General features: G+C 35.5%; 1 protein-coding gene across 13 annotated transcripts in view; it reads left to right on the plus strand.

Annotated features, from left to right (window-relative positions):
* The window catches only part of POU6F2 (POU class 6 homeobox 2), a 352332-nt gene that overhangs the window by 44618 nt on the left and 285359 nt on the right, over positions 1–22355 (plus strand). For all 13 annotated transcript variants that reach the window (XM_021546659.3, XM_021546677.3, XM_021546724.3 and 10 more), the window contains one exon: positions 16002–16173. In XM_021546659.3, the coding sequence (XP_021402334.2) occupies positions 16002–16173 (172 nt within the window). The remainder of the gene's footprint in view (positions 1–16001; positions 16174–22355) is intronic.

Below are 22355 nucleotides of genomic sequence, written 5' to 3' on the forward strand. Positions count from 1 at the left end.
AAGACACCACAACTGTGCACAATGGTGCATTCCTGTGTTACAGATTTCTCTGTCCAATAGATCTTTAAATATCAGAAACAGAAGTGCTTTTTCTACTTATCTTGATTTCAGTATGTATGATTAGTCCAAGATTACATGCTTGAAGGACCAGTTTATACCCTTCGGATATAGATAAATTACTACAATATCTTAAAATCATAATTTAACCACAGTATAAATATGGCTTTGTGTTCATCACAGCAGTTCAGTTACTCTGTCACAACAAATTTAAGATATCTGGTTGGGCTTCTCTTGGTGCTTGTCAGTGTGTTGTCATCTTTTCATAAAAGACTGCTAGGGATCTATAGAGACACTAGTTCATGAAGGAGAAAGAAACTGTATAAAAGGAGTGGCACAAGTCACATGGAGTGATCACTAAATATTGGGGTTGGAAGCCCAGCATAAGTGTTAACTTGTGTTGTCACTTCTCCACGTGATAACTCTTCTTTGTTTGTGGTCTTCCAGATCCCTTTGATAGTAAAGGAAATGTGTGTCTTTCCAAAGCTTTACCTTAGTTCTGAGAGAGAGGTGGAACCTAATGCATTTTCATTTAACGATTTCTCTTCATAAGCGCACATTTTCTTCATAAGCGCACATTTTCTTCATAAGCGCACATTCACTTTTTATTTTCTCTTCTTGTTTGTGATAGCATAATAAAAAATAGTGGAAGTTTGCAGCTAGAACTTTTCTTCCAAAAACCAGCCCGGTTGAACAATTTGTTCAACTGTTTGTATGGCTAGATTGTCTGTTCTCCTCCTATTGCTCAGTTGCTCTGCTGGAATCAGGTTGGGAAATGATGCAGAGTTGGGAACAGTTCCCTGAGTGGAGCTTTGTACATCTGGCTGTGTAAGACTTCTAAAATTATAAATGCTTTAAATTACTAGATAAGGCAGATTTTGATGTGATGAAGTCCAGGGAATTGCTGCTTAAGCATGCAATTCATGTTAAAGCACCCCAATCCCTGGTGAGTTGCTGATTAATCTGAGTGGGTTATACCATAGCAACTCAGTAGCTTTTCTTTAACTGATACATGGAACAGAATTCAATGTTTCTTCACTCTGAATATATGATTTTATAAAACTGAAAAGGTGTCCATGTGTGTTTTTTGTTTGATTTTTTGTTTTGTTTTATTGTATTGTAGCTTTAGATTTTTCGCTCCTTTATTAACTTCTGTTCCATACAACACTTGGACTTGAAATAGAATGAGATTGGTATTCAATGTTTAATACTCACAGTCCTCTAAAACTGGGATTTCTTCCCTTTCCCCTTGCCCCCCAAAGTATTCCCTTTGAGTTCAAAGCTTATGAATTTCTAGGCTTCCCACATGAAGAGGTAGTTTTGAGCTCAACAGAAATTTTGTTGTGTGTGTTAGGATTTGAAGCTGAAAGGTGAGCAGAGGGAAGTTTGGAAACTGCTGGTGGAATTATACAATTAGTGTTACTTATGTGGAGACTACAGTTTGTCTTTTCTGCTGTACTTTGGTGAGGTACATAAGTAATATTTGTACACACATCTTGGTGCTAAAAAACTGATCTCCTATCCTAGCTAAGTATCCAGTCTGAGAACATTCAATGTTTTTGCTATTTTGACTGCACAAGTGAATAGATTTTGTATAGAAGTGTTTTGATTTCATGTAGGAGTTGCTGGTTATCTTTTACTAGTACTCCTTTATGTAGACCCGTGGGTGTACTACTTTACATTCTCCTGGAAACAAGCAAACACTTTCTGATAGTCACTTAAGTGGCCTTATTGTGCTCCCTAGGAAGATGCCCTACTTGTGAGTGCAAAATTGGTAGCACATGCTTATTGGGGAAAAAAAAGCTTTTTCCAAAACCATTGCTGCTGCTATTGCAGTAATGGGATATCAAACAGGCAAAATTGTATGTGTTGTCAATGTCTGCAATATAATTTCATTGACTTACAATGTTTAAAGTGAAGGCATGATGGTAAGCTTATATAAGGTGTCACACTGAAGTAATCACCTACCAACTTGATTTTATGGCAAAAGAGAACATTTTAATATCCACATGAATTCTGAGGACACTCCGGCTTGCATGAAAACACAGAGATCAAAGTATATGATTAAGCATTCCAATACTGTAGTACTGAGAAATACTTAAATAACCCAACAAATAAATGAATGAAGTAAATGTGGGTAAAAGTAAATATGGAAGCTGATTTTAATCTTTGAATAAGAGTTTCATCTAAAGCCAAAAAAGAAAAGGGCAAAAAGGGGTTTAATTTTTCTTACCCCGCATGCAGTCACAAGGTTTGGTGCTTGCTTAAGTCGCTTTGCTTATGCTTTTGTTTTGCCAAGATTTCTCTTCAGCAATCTTCAGAGTAATGTTTTAGGTTGGAATCAGATGATAACAGGGATAGGTGAGCTGGGACTGTCAGGCCTGTGAGTTGAGCAGAGATACCTGTCTGTGTGAAAAGGGAGCTCAAGCAATGTCACAGCAGTGTGGGTCCTCCACTCATTTTCCTAAGTTGTAGATCTGAATCATAGTACTGGGGCTATCTGGAGGCAAATTGCTTCATAGCAGCCCATATGATGCTGTGTTTGGATTTGTGACTAAAACAATACTGATTACACCCCAGCGTTTTGGCTATCACAGAGCAGTGCTTGCACGGTGTCTCTGTTCGAGACAGGCAAGAAGCTGAGAAAAGACACTCTCTCTGTAAAGTCTCCCTGGAGAAAGACAATTTACAAGAGTTTGTAGTGATAGGAGAAGGGGAAAATGGCTTCAAACTGAAAGAGAATAGGCTTAGATCAGAGAGTAGGAAAAAATTCTTTACCATGGGAGTGGCGAGGCATTGGAACAGGTTGCACAGAGAAGTTGTGGATACCGAATGTCTGGAAATGTTTAGGGCTAGGTTAGCTGGAGCTCTGAGCAATCTGCTCTAGATGATCTTAGTGTTTCTTAAAACCCAATTGTTCAATTCTATGAAACTGTTAGGATGCCTAACCCCAACTGACCAAAGGGATATTCCATACATATGATGTAGTGTTCAGCATTAAAAGCAGGGAGAAAGAAGGAGGAATTGGGCTATGGTGTTTATCTTTTCAGGTAGATGTTATGCACAGTGAGGCTTCACTGCCATGGAATTGGCTTGTCAATGGGAAGTAATGCTAAAAATTCCTTATTTTGGTTTGCTTGCATATGCATCATATGTTTCCTTTATCAAACTGTCTTTATATTGATCCACAAGCAATGTCTCCTTCTGTTTGTTTTCTCCTCATCCTGTGGGAGAGGGGAGTGAGTGAGTAGTTGAATGGGTGCTTGGCTGCTAGATGTAATATAGCTCACCAAAACAGTGCAAATCTTCAAGACCGAGCAATTGCTGTAACCACAAGCAGAAATAAATGTGTTGGAAGAACATTTCAATAGGTTTAAAAAATAAGAACTACCTACTGGGACTTTAAGGGTAGTCATATTGATAACTGCTTGGAAAGGGAATATTCCTGCGGAAAGTGCAGTGGTAGGAAGAAAAGAAAAAATAATGTAACAGGATAGGGTCTGACCACAGCAGACATGAACTCCTGTCTTATTTTCTTGCCTTCCTTCTCTGTAGTGAAGATCTGCTTTCCTAATTCTTCTTGAGCTCCTTAGGCTGGAAGAATGGAGAGCATGCAATGTAGCAGTGTGAGTACCAAGACAGCAAGGAGAAAGCATCTTTTACTCCTAGAAGACCCTTTGAAGTTGTATCAGTGTTGAGTTTGACAGGTACAATCAAGGCCTGCAGCAGCTCTGTGAAATGTATCAGAAGTGCCACCAGGTTAAGAAGTGAGAGATGGATTTTTCTTGATGTAAGGAATAAATTGGTTAAGTATGCATTGCTAGATTATTTGTTCAAAACATGAGAAAATGGTTATCTGTAGGTATTGAAAGCAGGTAAATCATTAAAGGAGTAGGTTGACAGAAGGAATAAATTGATGAAATTATTTATGTTGCACTTAAATATAGTGGAAATTGTCCTAGCAGTAAATATAATTAAAAGTTTGTGAGTGTTGTTTGAGGAAAGTTAGTTTTCATGAAAGCCTAAGTTAAATATTATTAAGCCTTAGAAAAGCGTAGAGTAAGAAAGAATTCAGTAAAGACTCTGTGGAGATAGGGTAGATTACTTATGCAAATTTTTACAGGAAGGCTTAAAAGTCAAAATAGACACCCTTGCCCTGCTGTCTCCTTTGCAAATTGGCTAAAAAATCTATAGGGATTAGGTGCCTTGCCTGGCAATGCATACAGCTTCAGTGGCAAAACTGAGCCTCCAAGAGGCCAGCCTTCCTATTATAAGCATGCCATGGCAAACTTCCTCTCCCACAAAGAAGATACTATTTTTTGTAATAAGAGGACTAATAGAAAGGTCAAACGTGGTTTGAACACTGAAACCAGTTGTGCTAGTATATTCAGGCTTGCTGTAGGAAACCCAAGTGGCTCTTTGATTTTGCATATTGCAAACTATAAATACATGTAGTCTCCATGTTCAGAGAACTTATGACAAATACAGACATAGGAATTAACTTTTTCTTTAAGTACAAGGATACTTTCTTCAAATATAAATTCCAAACACAAAGTATCAATTTCCATTTGGACTGATACGTGAAAATAATTTACTATGAACAAAAATTGTGAGATTCTGATAAAAACTCATATTCTGCATTTTATTCCTCTATTTTTGCATTTTTACTCACTCTGAAGTTACTAATGGCTTATTAATATTCATTTTTTTTGGATGCTAATGTTACCAAAGCCGTTATAGTAATCATCTGCATGTTTGTGCATGGGTTGTGCATATGAACAAAAGAAAAAATGCAAATTATACCATGTTTTTAAATAATAATTTAAAGAAACTTTTATTTTCAAAAATGATGTTTATTAGTTGTTTTAAAAAACATAAAGTTTGTAATAGGTTAAAAAGTAGGTTAAAAAGTAATTTGAGACAAATAGTATTATGAGTTTATGTTGACCTATTTTTTTTTTTAAATGACTGAACTACATTTACGGATACCTATTGATATCTAGTTATTGATTTCAATGACAAGAAAATCAGTGCCCTTAAATGGAGCTCAGTGATTTTTCATGAGGAGAATTGAGTATGTATTTCTTCCTGTTGAAGTAGATGGCAGCAATTCAAAAGTCTTAATTGGGATGGAATGAGGCCTGCTAAAATCTTTTTAATATATGTAATATTTACATGCATATATACTGATACATTAGACATACATGTCATAAACAATAATAGGATCTTTGGAAATATTTTTCTCATGTTAAAACAGAAGGAAATCAACAGCACTTGTGACTGTTCTCTGAGCAGAGCAGTGATAGTTATCTTTTAAGGGTGAAACTGAGTAGCCCAGTGATGTTGGCCAGTTTGCAAAAACCAGGTGTTAGCAGCAATGTGTTGCTATAGTTGCATGTTTTGGTTTACTCTCTGATCTGGTTTTTCCTTCCTTAAAATATTTGTTCTAAAGGAGTTTCCTTGAGAAACAATAGGGAGCCAATGGCAAATCATTGTATGGCAATTTTTTTTGTTAAAAGAACAACAAACCCTCCAAAAATTCCCCCAGCCAAACAGTATCTAATAAAGAACAGGACTGTTCATGTAAGAAAATATCAGCAGATCTGGGAAATGCTTCATTCATTGTTTATTGATAATTCAGTTACTGTAGTTGCAGCTAAAATGATTGGTTAATGTTCTGCTGTTTTCCTGTAGTAAAGCATTAAACAGAAAAAACTCCTTTGTATTGAAGAGATCTTCCTATATGTCCAACACATAATACTGTTGCTGTGTGTTGTGTGTGATACATGCTGCCTTGGCGTGACACTCCCTTCCTTGGGGAGTTTACAAGTATACCTACAACTTCCAGCTAGTGATAAAAAGAGGAAGAACCCTTTGGGCTTCAAGTTCTTTAAATCCTTATGCAAATGGAATTAGAAATATTAAGCTGTCTGATAGCTGAAGGCATGTTAAATTAGGAATATATTTACTTATAAATTAATACATTGTAGTCTACAATATGAAAAGAGATATATGGTACCCAGGTGTTGATGAAGACCTGGTATGAAGAAAAGTAACCCTGAAGATCTTTTTAATGATTAAAAAAACAATTGCACTCATTCATCAATGAGAAAGGCTTGGGAAATATAAAAAGCATTGCATTATTGATCTGCAGTATTTGTGGCATTATTAAGTATGTTTAGCAGCTGTAGCAGCAGGTTTTGTTGTCATATTATTTCAACATAGAAGAATGATAGGAAAACTATTTGGGATTCTTCCTCCTAACCTGGTAGCTGCAGTGCTTTTTCTAGTATCTGGAAATGAGAAAATAACATTTAGGTCTGTGAACCTCAGATCAGGAGAGGTTTTCAGTTTCTTCAAAAGATGGACATCATTGCTTTTCTATTCTATGTTTAGAGTAGATAAAAGAAAATCTGCAGCTCCACCCCTAGAAAGTATGATATGAGTAGAAATTCCAGAAAAGAAATAATTACCCATACTTGTCACTGAAATTCAAATGTGCTGTATTATGGGAAGCTCCATGAAGGGCAGACTAATTTATTAGCCACATAAAATATAAAATTAAGGTTGAGCTATTCTAAATTTGGATTCAGATTTGGGAAAATGTTGGTCTTGTTTAGCAAGTAGAAGTTCAAGCAGACTTGCTTCAAGATAAAAAGGAATAATTTTGGATTGAAGACTTTTCATCAATTTTTGATTGTAATATTCTGGTGAAATCACGATTACCCTGATATGGTTTGTTCACTGTTTTAACTGTATTTGTAAAGGATTTTAAAAGATTTGCAAAAAATAGATACTGAATTTCCAAACTGGTCTAGGTTATTACCATGTATTGTATTATAAATTATAACCATTTTAAAAGTTGCATTCAATTAAAAACCTGGATGAAACTGGAGCTAAAGTAATATTATTATAAAAATCTTCAGGAAAAAAGAGTTCTCACTAGAAAATGTTGCTTCATTGCCCTATAAGGGATGTGAAGCCATTTCAACAAAGTTTCTTTTGAAGGTGCTGCTTGTGGTTGTTTGATAGAATTTCTGGTGAGAGCTAAGGAAGAGATCCATACTGAAATAGGGAGTCACTTTCCTCATGTAGCTGAGTCCAGGGCTGACTACAGATGAGTCTTGATTTGGGTCTTACTAGACCAAATGCAAGTAATTTAATTAACCACTGAGCTGAGTTACTGTTTAACCTGTGCTCTGATCATCAAAAATTCAAGTTAATGATTTCTTTGTTTTACATAATGAAAATCCTGACATGTTATGTAAAATTAAGTTTTTGTTTAACTAAGAGGAGAGCTTCTTTCAATCACCCTGAGTCCCTTCTATGCAGCCTGGTCAAGTTTCTCTCTCAAACCCAATCAACATTCAAAAGCTATTGTAAGTTTGGTTTTGATGTTATTCTGGATGTGCTGATTTCTAAAAGAAAGCAATTTTAGCTGAATTTTGGCTTTGATATTTTTTCACCCAAAGTAATTTCTAGTGTGTGCATGGTTGATGAAGCCTGAAAAATGAAAATATAGACAAACTGCATATAATATCATATTTAAATTTCTGGTTAGGCCAAACTATTATCGTTTGACTGCTTTGTGGTAGAAATCCTAGTAAGAAATCCTACACCTTGGAAAGGCTAACTCAAATATGCCATGAAGTATTTTATTGTGTTTCTTAATTTCAGAGAGGTTATGGCCTCTTCTCATGGGGAGCAGAAGGGTTATGCTAATAAGAGCATACTGTAGGTTCTAGAAGGATCTTTTAACACATGTAGCATTATCATCTGAACAAAGAGGCCTCATGTTTAAGGGTTATTCAAAATAGAAACTGAGCAAATAGTAAACAAGAAAAAAGACAAGTTATAAAACTGGCAGGCTTATAAAAGACAACTTGTAATTTGGTAAACAGGTTCACTAAAACATCATCACATGAAATAATTTTCAGGGTGAACAAGAAGGTTGGGTTTTTTTATAGCAGTGATCAGATAGATACGTCATGTATTACATTAGGGTAGAATGGTTTTTTTCCCGTAAGAGTAATGAATGAATACCTTTACAGAACTTTGGTTTGTTTTGCATTTTTTTTTAACAGAAGACATGCTTTCCTCTTCATACTAAGTCATTCCTAAATCTTCTGGTAAGTTGTCCCAAAAAATTTATAAAATTTTTGGGGGCAACAAAAAGTATAAATTTTTTTGTTATTCTTTCAGGCTTGAAATTTCCTGGATATTTTCTTATGCTTGACATGGCTACTTCAGAATAGAATTGACAGAGCATTGGGAATCATCCATTACTCATATGAAGAAAGAGTCAAAGTCTTACTCCTCATAGAACCATCTTCTAATTTGAGATTTAATTGCTCTCCTACAGCATCTCCTTCTTTCAGGAAACTAGATGAAAGAAAAGTGGGAAATCTCTTGGTTTGATGATCTTAAGGGTCTTTTCCAACCTAAATGATTCTATTAAATGAGTGGGAAAATCTATTGAAGGCTCATCCCAGCATGTTGTTCCCAGTCAAAATTACCTGTTTTGCCTTTGCCCTATCCTGATCTCTAGGGCCTGATTGTCTGCTTTCACAAAAAAGGGACAAGTTTTGTGTTACTCCAAGAATCTTTAACTAGAAGAAGGCTGATTTCTCTCACCACTCTCAGGACTTGTTATTTCTACTAGTGATCATGTGTTTTGAGGAATGCAGTAGCTTCCCAGAATAGTAGCTTTGCTTGTATCTTGACCTGTGCATGCATACAAAATTTTCCTACATGTCCACAGACAGATAAGCTCCTTTCCAGTAAGGCAGTATGTAATTTAAATGCAGATTATAATTATGACAAAACCAAAATAGAAACTCTAGTTATCTAATTAATAGAGGAAAGCATTTATAGCTTCACCCTGGTACAAAACTCAAAACAAGAGTTCTTGTAACAAGAAGTCCACTATGATCCTCAAATCAGACTAATAATTGTATCAGAAGCATTAAGGTCAACTTTTAAGACTTTAAAGCAACATTTAGAGTAAAGCTTTTGTGCTGTGTGTACTCTGGCATTAGTGATCCTTAAGTGCCATGTGTGTCAGGAAAAACACAAGGTATAGATTCATTAGTGCACATTTCTTTGCCAGCAGGATTAAGAAATGGCTTTTCTGGACCAGAGGTGCAGATGTCTCCCACAATGAATTATTGTTCTTTCCTTTTTCTATAGTGAAACTGACATTCTTTGCCTTTCTTTCCTTTTTTGGAGATTGCAGCATGACTGCTGGGATACATTTAGAGCAATAAACCCAAATTATTGTAAAATAAATTCTCACCTAGCTATTTACTATGGGGCAGCTTCTGTGTGTCTATTCCCTGCAGCCTCTAGCTAGCCTGATTAGCAAATTGTGAACATTTCAGCTTGATCTTAATAGGTGTAAGAAATATGTGCAATAGTATAATTAGATAAAATAGTGAAATAGGGGAAAAAAAGTTTAGTGAGGGATTTTTTGGTATGATTTGAAAACACAATGTAGTACATCAATCTCAAGGCATAGCAGTTTAAGGGGCATTGTCACTTAAAATTTAAAAAAAGAAATACAATTATTTTTATTTTAAGATTCTTGAGGCTACAATTAAAAGCTTCCTAAGTTTCTGTAAACCTTGTTTTTTCAATCAGATCTCTGTTATTCTAGTTAGCAGTAACCATTTCAATTTCCTCAGAACTTAATTTTAAGTAAATAAATGGAGACAATCCTAACATTTCTGCTTAACTTGAAAAGAAAATTTCTGTAAAAGGAAGTGCCATGGCCAGTGATAGTTTTTCTGACTTTCCAAATTAAATTTTTATTGTTCAGTTTTATTAATAAAATAATAATAAAAATGAATGAGTTATTTAGTTATATTATATATTAATATTAATTTAGTTAATTAGTTATGTTATTAGTTATAGTATGTTAATTAGTCATATTATGAACATGTGAAAATTAATATCACTGGAAACACAAAATGTCCAAAGCCACATTAGTATTGAGAAAAGGGAGAAAAGAAGAACTTTCTTTTTCTGCTACAGAAAATTTAATGAGGAGAATAAATACAATTCTAGCTGTAAAAAGCAGAGACTGTTTTGGGTGATAATATTCATATTGAGTGAGATGAACGGATGACATATCAACTTTTTGCTGTAAGAGAAAAGAGAGGTAATACAGAAGATTTTAGTAAGCTGAATATGATTAATATAGGTAAGAGACATAAATACGTAAATAGAAGTTCAAGATCAAAGTAGTGATGAGAGACCAATGATCATGTATCAGCTTGTTTGTTTTGCTTATAAACATCCATCCAAAGGTGGTAGTACAAGTGGCTGTGAAGAAAATGTGTTTTTTCCCTGTAACTTTTCCAGGGAAATAAGAGCCAGCAGGTAGAAATGGTCAGAGGCTAGCAGGGGGCAAAAGGTTGATTCAAAGTAGCTTGCATAAACCAGTCTATGGATAGATTGGGATGGAAATATCAGCACATTAGTGACAGCAGATAAAACAATGCTAAAAGAAGAAAGAATCAAAGAAAGTTGTCTGAAAGAGATCTTTATTTATGGAAAAAATAAAAAAGAATTTGTCTAGAAGCAATAAGATGAAGGAAGAAAAGTTTTTCATAAGAAGACCAAGGGAGAAGGTAATTCTAAATTTCACTGGTATTTACCAAAAAAAGAAATCCAATCTTTCCCCACTAGAGTCTTGTTAATGTATTCCTCACACAAAAACTAAGCTAAGGTACATCTTAGAACAGCTTTATCCAAGTTTGTAATTGTGCTCTATTTTGATTAAAAAATTTAGAAGCTACAATTTGAATAAATTTTAAGAGTAGTCATTGGAATAATAAGTAATTATGAAGTATAAGTTTTACTATTTATTTATATAAATTTATTAGTAGAATTTTATATAAATTTATTAGTAGAATTTTTCTGTTTGCTCTCAAACAAATTCATTGTGTATGTCCTAAATAGAAGTCTGTGCAATATCATGATTGGGGGTGGTGGTTTGGGCAGGATTTATTTAATGTTTTGAAGAAAAGCAGTAAATTGATTTCTAGTACTTTTATGGTGGGGGGGGAGGGGAAGTCTGTGCAAATTAACTTCAAACTAAGGGCAAAATAAAAAGCAAAACAGAGGACCTTACTTTTTCTCTGAACTAGAATTTAGAAAGTAACTACATTCAGAGCAACAAGGTTTATGGTGCAGTAAGTACAAAATTTAGACCGGCGGCTAAATCAGTACGTGAAGCCTTTACGAAGCTCTATTATCACCCAAGTCCTACATTAAGGAAGAAAGTAATTAATTTTTAGACTTCTGCCTAGGGCATGTTTGACACAAACCCTATACAGTTTCTTTTAAAAGATGTCTGATTACTAAGTAGTTTTGCTTAGAAACTACACTTTTACCTTTAAAGTGCAAAGGCAAAGATTTTAGCACAGTGATAAATGTTGTCCTGTACTTTGTACAGTCCTTCAGGTAAGAAAAAAGTAAAGGTTTTAGCTTTTAGAAGAGGGTGTGTTACCAGAATTGTAATTTGCATTTGCAAATCCACAGGATTTTTACTATTAAATTAAGCCCAACAGCCAGTTTAAACCATGAGGGAGTGGTAGAGCTGAAAAGTGGTGTATCAGGTACTGTAACTGAATTACAGGAGGAATAAGCCACCCCTTCAGGGAGACACACAGCAGGGAGGACCACTTGCAGCACAAAGCTGTCAGGGAGATCTCACAGGAAACAGGCAAGTCTGGAAGTACTAGTGCTAGTTGGACAAGAAATAGATGACAAGTTATATGAGTATCTGCAAGAGATGTGTGTATAATTTGTCACTACATGTGTGGTATATACAGTTATCTTTTAAATTAGTTTAGATTCCTTAGTTCTCTCAAAATTTGAACCCTAAAATTCTGAAGCATTATGCTCCCTTGCTTCTTACTTAAAGCATATAAACCCTTTTGAAAAAGTTCATCTTGCTGGTTTTAAGCATTCTTAGACTTTTCAGTTTTGCATATGAAAAGCTGAAACTTTTGTGTGGCTGTCAGTGAACAGAAGAGCCTCTGTTACAGTACAAAGTGTAATCTGACCTATAGCACCTTCCAAAGAGCACCTTCCAAAAAGCAAATACTGAATGTCAAGCCCACAGACATGCAGTGCAGAACAGGTCCTGACAGTATTAGCTACTAAAGATGCATATGCAATTCCTTGCCTCAATGCATTCTCTCCAATGCTGCGGAGCCTCTCTGGGATGGACTTGTAGGTGGGCAAAAGAAGAGGTGAAGGCTGCTGGGCCTGCAGCTGTCATAGCAACTACTCCAGAATTTTTTTAAGAAGGCCATTAGGAAACACAGGAAAAACCCCTTTGATCACCATGGGATTTTGCAAACTAGGCCACTTGCTGTGCACTGGAATTATAATTTATTATGTGTTTTGCAAAAACAATAGTCTTTAAATGTGCCTAATTCACTGTAGAGCAGGCATGTTTTTAAGCACAGAAAGCAATTGAAGGCCTGAAGATAATCTGAAGTTTAAAAATGTCCAATTTTTAATATATTTGTCAAGGAAACATACCTTTCCTTAAGTCATCATTTAAGTGATTTATTTAGTCTTCTTGTAGACTAGAAATTTGGAGAGTATCTACTCCGTCTGTTTAGAGAGAAAGTTGTTGTTCATTTACCACCTGACAGAGAGAGCTACCCTGGGGGTTAACTACAGGTTCTTGAGCTGCCTGAGGGAGGGGGCAGCAGTTTCTGTTAATTCACTTTTTATAGTCATTGCCTAAGCATTTGCAAAGCCGTGTTTGCAAATTCACTGCAAAGAGTATGGCCAGCCATGTGAGTGACTATGTTGATGTTTGCTGCAGTGCAGGTCTCAGTGATACCTTGCAGCAGTGAGTTCAAGAGATTTTCTACCACCTACTGTTTAGAAAAATATAATTCATTACTATTAGATTTATGACTTTTTCCCATTTCAGTGGAGACACCTTTTCTCCTCAGATGAGTTAGGGTGAATAGTTTCTGATCTACATTTTCTCTCTGCTGTTTATTTTCTTGTATCCTTTGATCACGCTCATTCTTAGTCACACTTCCAGTCCTTTCGAGCAGTTTGTCATTCTTACTGCACCTTTTTCTGATGTATTTTTCTTAGATAGGCTAACCAGAAATGAACAAAATATTCCCGATGAGACCAAATTATCGATATACATAACAAATAAAACCCTGGCTCTGTTGAAGTTGCTGTGAATTCACTGTCATCGAAGGGCTGAGGTTTCTCCCAGTGCTGTCACATTTCCCACATTATTCTTCCTCCCATTTTTCATACATTCTATTTTAGAATCTGGCAACTTAGACTTAATCTAGAATCCTACAGATTCCATTAAATCCATTAAATTGCTGTTAGTCCTCAGATCAGGAGTTCTTTTCTGTGGACACGATTAGTTCCCTCCCCAAACTACTTTGATGAAAAAGGTCATATTTTGTTCTGATTCCCATTTGTTATGGTGTTAGTAACTAATCTTGATGTTAGTTTTGAGTAGCTGAAACTGAGAGAAGCAGCACAGACTGAAACAATGCTGTTTGTGTTCACAATGACCTTTAGCTGCAAAACCCACTAAAATACATTATTTAGTATATGAAAGCAAACAAATTTTTTGCCTCAGTAAATGACTGTCCATAGTGCACTATGAGTATGAGGCAAAACAACTCAGAGTTTTTTAGTGTCTGCAAAAGAAATCTGTTGGTTTTCGTTTCCTCTCCAGAAACATCTAAGAAATGTTCAGATTGTTGCTGCCTAATAAATACAGTAAATGAAATGTTAATAAATTGCCAGCAATTTAGCCTGACAATAACATGGATTGACAAAATTGATTAAATTGATTATGTTTCATATATTTACAATATATAGACACAAGCCTAATTTATTTTCTGAAGAGTTCAAGGTAGGTATCACTGGTTTAAAAAAAGGCAAAAACAAAACAATGGAGTAATGTTTGTGGTTGCTATCTGCAATAATCTAATGCTGACAGAGAGCAGTATTTTATTTAGTAATTAACAGTGTAAAGGGAAGAGAAGCTGTCATGTTGGTTCTTAAGCTGGGGAATGTGATGAAAGATGATATCTGCGATCTCATCCTTTCCACTTGTTTAGGATTGTCAGAATGAGAAATGTCAGCATTATGAAAGCTCAGCTCTGCTCTTGATATGATAAAACCCTTCAAAAGCCAGTCTTTCTTTCCCTCTCCCCCTCCTTTCTCCCTCTCCTGCTTGCACTTGCTTTTTTTATTTATCCTGTTTTGTTAGATGGCAGAAATATAATTCTTTTCTTTCTTCCTATTATAAGCCACCATTTTTGTTTTATTATATGTTTCACAACCCCTAATGCCCCACTGAAAATTACCTTGTTAAATGACAGTGTTTCAAAGCCATGAATCCTTTCCACCATTCCCTCAGAGGTTTGAAACAGTCAACAGACTGTAAAGAATAAATAATAAAAAAGTATTGATTATTTTGATGACTGTGAGATTCAATTAAGTATTAATTTTGCCCTCCAGTGGACCTATCAAGGTATTCAAAAGGGAGGATTCGGCTCAACTAAATGCGTGCTGAGTGCTTCAGCCTTAAATAGGGAGAAAATGTGTTTACCTACAGTATTTGAAGAGGAGTGCATTGATGCACAGAGTCCAATATTTAAGTGCTGTGCAAATTGAGCCCTGGTGACAGTGACATTGTTTTCGGCAGTATGAGTATTGACTAAAGAAGAGCATTTGATGACAGCTTAAACTATTTGTATTGATTAACATTTTCATAGATTATCATGTGTCATATCAAATTCACTTTTCAGACATGAATACATTAAAAAACCCACAGGCGAACATCGACCAATGTAAGGACGGGACAGAGGGAACATGCTAGCCAACCTACTTGCTCGCTGGTCACCTGTTCTCTGCATAAGAACCATTTAGGCATGAACTTTGCAATAAATAGCTGCTAGAGAGATCAACAAGGTCACTTGCTCTTTTTCTTTTTCTTAGTTTTTTTTTCTACTCTGCTTTCTGTGCTGTCATGATATTATGCTTATTATTTTGCAAATGGAATAACCGAGTGTGCTTGGAAATAATGCTTGACCCCTAAACATCCTCAATGAGCAGAAGACAAAACAGATTCTGATCATCAAGGAAAAATTTAGATGTGTACATATATATATATGTGTGTAATGTTCTATGGGGCATATAATATTGCAAACACAAGAATAATTGCAAACTGTATGTGTAAGTATCTTCCCTAATTTTATCTTTTATAAAACGTTTTCTGTGGTTTTTTATTTTCAAAAGAAAAATGCGTGTTTGTGTCTTTATGGACTTTTGGAGCATAGTATCCCAACAACAGGAAGAGTTAGAAGAAAACTGTATCTCTTTTAAAAGTATGTAATGAAATGGCTATTTGATGCTGTGTATTTTCATAGAAATGCTGTAATGCTAGGAACTGTGTATTTGATTTTGTTAATGTTATACAGCTGAGGATGCCTCTTTAAATCGCTATGGAGCACTCACAGGGGGCTCCTCTTCTGTGGTATCGGAGCATATAGGAATTTCTTCTCTTACTATGCTAAGGACAGGGTGAGGTGTAAAAACATACACACAAAAAAAGCACATCCCACAATTAAAGCTGTGTTGGTTATGTTGCTTTCATAGAAGTTTTTCTCCAAAGCATCCTGAATCTCTCACATGCTAGTTGAGCTTTAATAGGGTGGGGAGTAATGGAAAACTCATTGGATCTGTAATAGCTCTTCACTTGACTGCAGCCAGCAATAACAGCAGGAGCAGCCACAGATAAGAGAGAGAGAGAGAGAGAGAGAGAGTGTGTATGTGTGTGTGTGAGAGAGAGAGGGAGTGGAAGAGAGAGTACACGCACACCAAAGCTGCCACTTTTTTTCCCCCTCACTCTTTTTTCCCCCCCATTCTAGGATCCAATGATAGCTGGACAAGTCAGTAAGCCCTTGCTGTCACTGCGGAGTGAAATGAATGCAGAGTTGAGAGGTGAGGACAAGGCAGCTACTTCAGACAACGAGCTGAATGAGCCCCTGCTTGCGCCTGTGGAATCAAATGACAGCGAGGACACTCCCAGCAAGCTCTTCGGTAAGTCTGTCTAGGTATTTCATTTCACTGCTACCATGTTGTCCGGAAGAGCAATCTTCCCGTTCTTTTTTTTTTTTTTTTTTTTTTTTTTTTTTTTTTTTTTTTTTTTTTTCCCCACTCAATTTTCTTGTAAGTAGGAAAGAGTAGCTTGGAGCATGCAGGCACAGAGTCCTCTGCTCCTATTGCAACTGGTTACCAGAATGACAGCATTAGTCCTGAAAACTTTTGCTAACAATTGACGTATTTAGTGCAAGTTGCAGATATTGTATGCATTTTTTTTTGAACCATGGCTTGTAACGTAAAATTATGTGTGTGTGTGTGTATTATTTTCCAGGAGTACTTTAACACTTATTGTGGTAGATGCTGGTGTGTTGCACACGCTACCAGCTTTTTCTGAGGCTTGATTAAACTGAAAAGTTATAATTCTTTTATGGTAAAAATAAATCTGGCTGAAGAGAACTGAAAGAGTCTTGTAGAAAGCACTTCAGGCTGAGTAAACAAAGCCTAGCAAGGGTATTGCACGTGGACCTAAGGTTTTTGGAATTTAAATCAGAAATTAAATATTTCTCCTCAAGCCTGTGGAAAGAGATATTACCTTTTGATTTTTTATTCATTTTGGAATAGTCCAAATTGTGTGAGCTAAGTGTAACATTTCACAATCAAAACAAAAGCAGTGAGAGTGGCACTCCAACACAGACATCTGTCATTCAAACGGATGACACCCTGTAAGCCAACTCAAGCAACTCTGATCTCTAATCAGAAAAGGGAGCAGAGCTGTTGAGGCGCGTGCTTGAGTGATAGATGTTGATAGGTGTCTGAGCTGTAGCAGCACTGTATGGTACATTGTGACATTTGGGGTTTAGAAGGACTACACTCCTGAAGAAGTCCCTTTTAATTATTTCTACTTGTGACCTGAGACAAACCTTAATAAAAATGGAGCACTTACTTATTTTTTATTATTCTATCGGTGGAAGTCAAAGGGAAAAAGGTCTTGTTTAAAGGGAATGCAGCTCTAAGGGAGAGGGGGTGAGAGCCCATTTTCTAAGATTTAACTTTTGATTTCATAATCTGTAAGGAAATCTCTAGCAGTGTTTAGATTTCAGTGTTCTACCTACAGTAAGAATTGTAAGATTTTTTAAAAACAAAAGAACACGTGCAATTGTATATTATAATATTCTTTACACATTACTGAAAGATACAGCACAGAATGTTTTACTAAATAACCTCACTACAGATGCAGGAAAAATAATAATTAAATCCCCCTAAAATTTAATTTCTGGATTGCAGTAATTACTGTTACTGAATATCACATCCATTTTTAAGCACCGTCTTAGTAATCTTTGTTTCCATGGAAAGCATAATTTCCGTTAGCAGTTTGAATGTTCAAAAAGCATATAATAATTATTTTTGCCCATTTTATCCAGGAAGGAACTATAATGTCTAAAATTTAAAAAGCTACCAGTTATTTAGAGTAATATAGATATCTTCAGCTGTGTTTATATGTTTTATTTGCTCAAATGTTTTATTCCCTCTATTAAATACAGCAAGTCACATAGAAAGCAAAAAACTGAGCTTTTAATTTCAGGATAGTGAAAAGTCTGTTTTTTTCAATCAGGCAAGTATTCTAATAAAAGGCAGGATATTTTTTGAGCCCTTGTCATTTGTATGTTCTACAGTGGTAGTGAAATATACACAGACACTTTCATTAGAGTTGTCATGTGTGATATAGAAATGATGTGTAACCATATTTTGCTCCTTTCTGGGCTGAAAATATAATTTATCTCACTAAAAGCACTAGTGAAAGAGCTAAAAATTCATATATTGTGCTTTTTCTATTGGCGAGTGTAAGATGTTTGCTAGTCTGATCTTTATACTGCCAAAAACATGTTCCCAAGTAAACAAAAGTAGGTGAAATAGGCCAAATGCCTCGGTATGAACTTACGTCCATTTATTGAGGTTTTGTTAGAATATGAGAGATGCTACAGATCTATTAGCAACAGCTCTTTTCAATTGTGTTTAGTAACTTTTATAACAACAAAAAAAAAGGGATAGTGGGGCAATTTTGATACATTTGAGGATCAAATTGAGCCAATTTAAAATAAAGATGATTAGATGTTATATCACAGTGCATCCCTTAAGACAGATTTGCAGTAAACACTAAAAATTATCAAGTACAGTTGTGTTTAAAGCTCTGATACATAAATAAGGAACATCACCACACTATAGTTTTTTCTTTGTTTAATGTTATGAACAGCATGTTAGAACTGCATATTTTGTACTTTTCTTTGCAGTGTATGAAGTTAAATTATTATAAACATATTGACAGGTGTTGGCATAGAGAATAACAACTTTCTCCTTCAATCTTCTTTCATGTAATCAGAGACAATAAATATATTTTTAAAATATAGCAATTAATACATGCTGTGTGAAAATTTTCCCCAAATCTCTTAAGCAGGTGAAGGAGGAGCATTTTAGAAAGTCAAGAGGAGACAGGTCCCTAGAGAATAAAGTTTTTCTACACTGTTGCTTTTCATTTTTTTTAAGGATTTGTGAAAATCATGTACTGATTTAGTTGGAATGAATGACCAACATTTGTGTGTCTTGTTGATGTTAGCAATATTTCATAAGTCTTATTTTCATATAGATGAACAGAGTTGAATGATGAGATGCGAAGAGCTTTCTTTTGCCAGACACATTCTGCTTAGCCTCTTTTGATGGATGAGTTTATTTCTGCAAAGGCCTGCCTTTCTCACCTCTACCTTTTCCTAAAATTCACCTGCTTATTCTCAAATTTTCTTGTTCTGGTATTTCACTGCATGCCATAGAAACAGTGGGTATTTGGTTTTTGTTACAAGTTAAAATGGTACCTTTTCGGTAGCAGTCCCTGCTGCCAGTGAGGAAGGGACAGGAGCACAATTAGTTGTATTTATTTTTTAAGAGAAGCACTAAACTTTTGATTCTCTTATGGGTGCTTTGCTATCAGTTACAAAGAGGATAAATGCCGCAGCATTTTAAGTCTCAGAAACAGCAGCATTGAGTATAAGTGCCTGAGAGTCTGAAATAGCTTCCACCTGAAACTGGTGTCCAGGTCTCTGGGAAGATGCACTTTGTCACTGTGCTGCAGCTGTTCCCTGTGGGTGAGGACAGGAGCAGCTGTGATTAGAGGGGTTGCATCTTATTGTTGTTTGCTGGCTTGTTTTCTGCTGGTGGTGGTGACTTCTGTTTTTCATTTTAAAAATTTGTTTCTCTTTGAAAGAAAATGCTGTCGCATAGTCCAGGAGTCTGTAATCCTCTACTTGTGCTTTTATACCAGTGAACTCTTTTGAAATTGCATACTTCATGCTAAAGACTTTTGATGTGGAAGTTACATGAACCCAGAAAAAAGTAGAAAAAGTAATCAAAAATTAGGCGCAAAATGTTGGTAAAGGAATCTGTCCTGAGACTCATTACCGCAAAACACAGTTTTGAAATGTGAGTTAGCACAGCTACACTGTTTTGGTTACAAAAATCCCAGGATGAGGTAAAGTTGCTTTGTGAGAGATCTTGTGGTGAGTTATTAATTAAAAAAAATTATTTGTGAAGTAATATTTCCTATTTTAACCATAGAATCTAATTAAGTAACATAGAAACTGAGTATGGCTCATGACTTTTCTAGCAATGTCATTTTCAGATCAACTTGTCTTGCTCTGCAATATCCTTCAAAATACTAGCCTGGGCCAAATGCCCCCGGTCTTACCAAAGAAAGCTTTTGTTAATGTTAAGCAGCAGTTTCACTTGAATAAACATACTGGTATTTTATCCTAACTTGACTAATCCTATTTGTTATTTTTGACTATTTTCAAACAAATCTAGTATAAATTATGAAGTATTGCTCTGAAAAAAAAAAAAAACTTAGAAGAAAGAAAGCACCCGTCATGTTTAGCTGCGTGATAAATTGTTGAGATTCAAAAGTTAGACACCAAGGGTATGTCATATATAAAATTCTCAGTATGGTAAAAAAATCCCAAGAATGAAGTGGCTGATCCAAGCATCAAAACTCCCTGTGGACTGAGGCTGACTTTCCTGGAGTTAGATCTAGCCCTTAATTAATGCTTAATTGAAGGCAATTTGTGACATAATTAGATGACGGAAAAAACAGCTGGGAGTGCATGCACTTGCACTATTAAGGTAATTTTACTGTATGATAAAAAGTTATTGTTTGAGATTCAGTCTGTAGTTCTACAAATAAAAAAAATAAATAAAGCTGTAAGTATATAGTGAGGGCAATACCCAGCCTCTAATTTTGGAGCAGAAGCATTTCCTATTTAATCATTGCAGGACAGAAAAAGAAATTGACTACTAACCTTTTTTTTTTTTTTTTTTTTTTCTCTTTGCTGATAAGGTTTTGTTCCAGTGAAATGAAATCTTGAGTTTCTTGTGCTAGATCTGATGACTGTGGTTTTCTTTGGTTCATTAGTGGGCTTTTGATCTTTTCATAATGCTCTGTATGCTTGAAATATGGAGTGGGGAATGGGAGTTAAATGTCTGCATGCATTTAAATAAACAAGTTTTTATTTTCAAACCTCTGCATTGGCTTTGGGATTTTATTTTCCTTCCCCACATTGTTACCCATGTTTCAGAACTGTGTGTATCCTTCTGTATAACCATACATATATATCCTTCAGAGAAACAAAGTAGAAGTTGTTTCTGGCTGATTATGTTTTTCTAGTAGATCTTTTGTATTACTCTTTAAAGAAACATATGTTATATATGTTTTTTGGTTTGTTTTGTATTTTTTTTTTTTAATTGGAGTTGCCTTGATTAGAATTTATGGCAATGGAATATTTTAAGTTACAAAGGATAAAGGACTAAATTGTCTTTTACCTCTTGAGACAGTGGTCTCTGCAGGTCAGAGCAGAGGTCATTGCCAGGTTGCTCTGAGGAAGCTGACATTATCATCCTTAACAGTATATCTAGCCTATGGGGGCCTTCAGACTATGAGCTTTTCTTTCATCAGTGTATTTAAGGATGATTCTCAGTGCTTTGGTTATATCCTCACATTTCAAAGGCCTATAAGATCTCTGCCCATCAGGAGCGCTTTGCTAAGGTTTGGTAAATTCAGTGGAAGAAGGCAACGTGTATTTGTTGCTCTTGATGCATTTTAAAGTGCTAGTGAATATTTCTGGTCTGATAGGAAGGTTCATGGCCCAAATGATCTCTATGTTGAAATTAGAGCCTTCTGTTAGAGGCTGCAGACATAACATATGAAATATGTTTGATCTGCATATGAAGATTCTTGTCTCTTCACATGATTTTGTTCCTTAATTTCCACATTTTGAGTTCTTTGTTTTAAGACAGTATCAGTTATTCATGCCATAGAACTGATCTTGCTCGTACTGGAACATGTGATACTTACCTTAAAGCAAATAATCTGTGGATTAAGAGCCCTGTTTAAATACAAAGACTGTGTCAATGAAAAACATTAATGGGTGGCATGTTTACAGGACTGAGTCATCATGCAGTCTTTTAAATTAATTTTTAAAAATTTAGTGATGTCTTGCTTAAATAATGAGTAAGTTCTTAAAGAACCCAGAGATCTGGCTATGTGATTGATTGTTAATTCTGAAGGATATATTTTACATGAGCATTTTTAAATAGGTGTTTGCAAACAAGGACTTGAAATACTCTGAATAATATTGTTGTCTGATTTCTTGGCAGAATTCTTTGTCAGTGGGACATGTACTTGTGAATGGGGAGTAAATGCCCATTAAAACCAAAACAGATGCTATGACTATTTAAACACAAAGCATGATGCAATGGTAAGGTAGAAAATCCATCCTCAGCTCAGCTTTCCTGCCCTGCTAGGTACTGCAGGTAGCTCAGGCTATGGTGGTACTGGTGCCAGCACGTAGGTTCCAGAGTTTTAGTCCCTTATCCTTTGATGGAAGCAATATTGGGCTGATGGAGGACAGGTATTGCAGCCCCACTAATAAATCCTGCTTGTATGGAAATAAAGAGGAGTCTTCTAGCTGTCCCTGAATTGTGACAAAGACAGACCATTAAAAAAACAAAACAAAAACAAAAAAAAAGCTAGAGTGCAAATTAATAGTGTTTTGGTTTTTTTTAATGTGTATGCTATGTGTTTTTTAAATGAGTCTTGAAATCTCATTTTCTGTATTTATACATAGAGCAACTAACATTAG

The sequence above is a fragment of the Lonchura striata genome, chromosome 1 (assembly GCF_046129695.1).
Source record: "Lonchura striata isolate bLonStr1 chromosome 1, bLonStr1.mat, whole genome shotgun sequence".
NCBI lineage: Eukaryota > Metazoa > Chordata > Aves > Passeriformes > Estrildidae > Lonchura > Lonchura striata.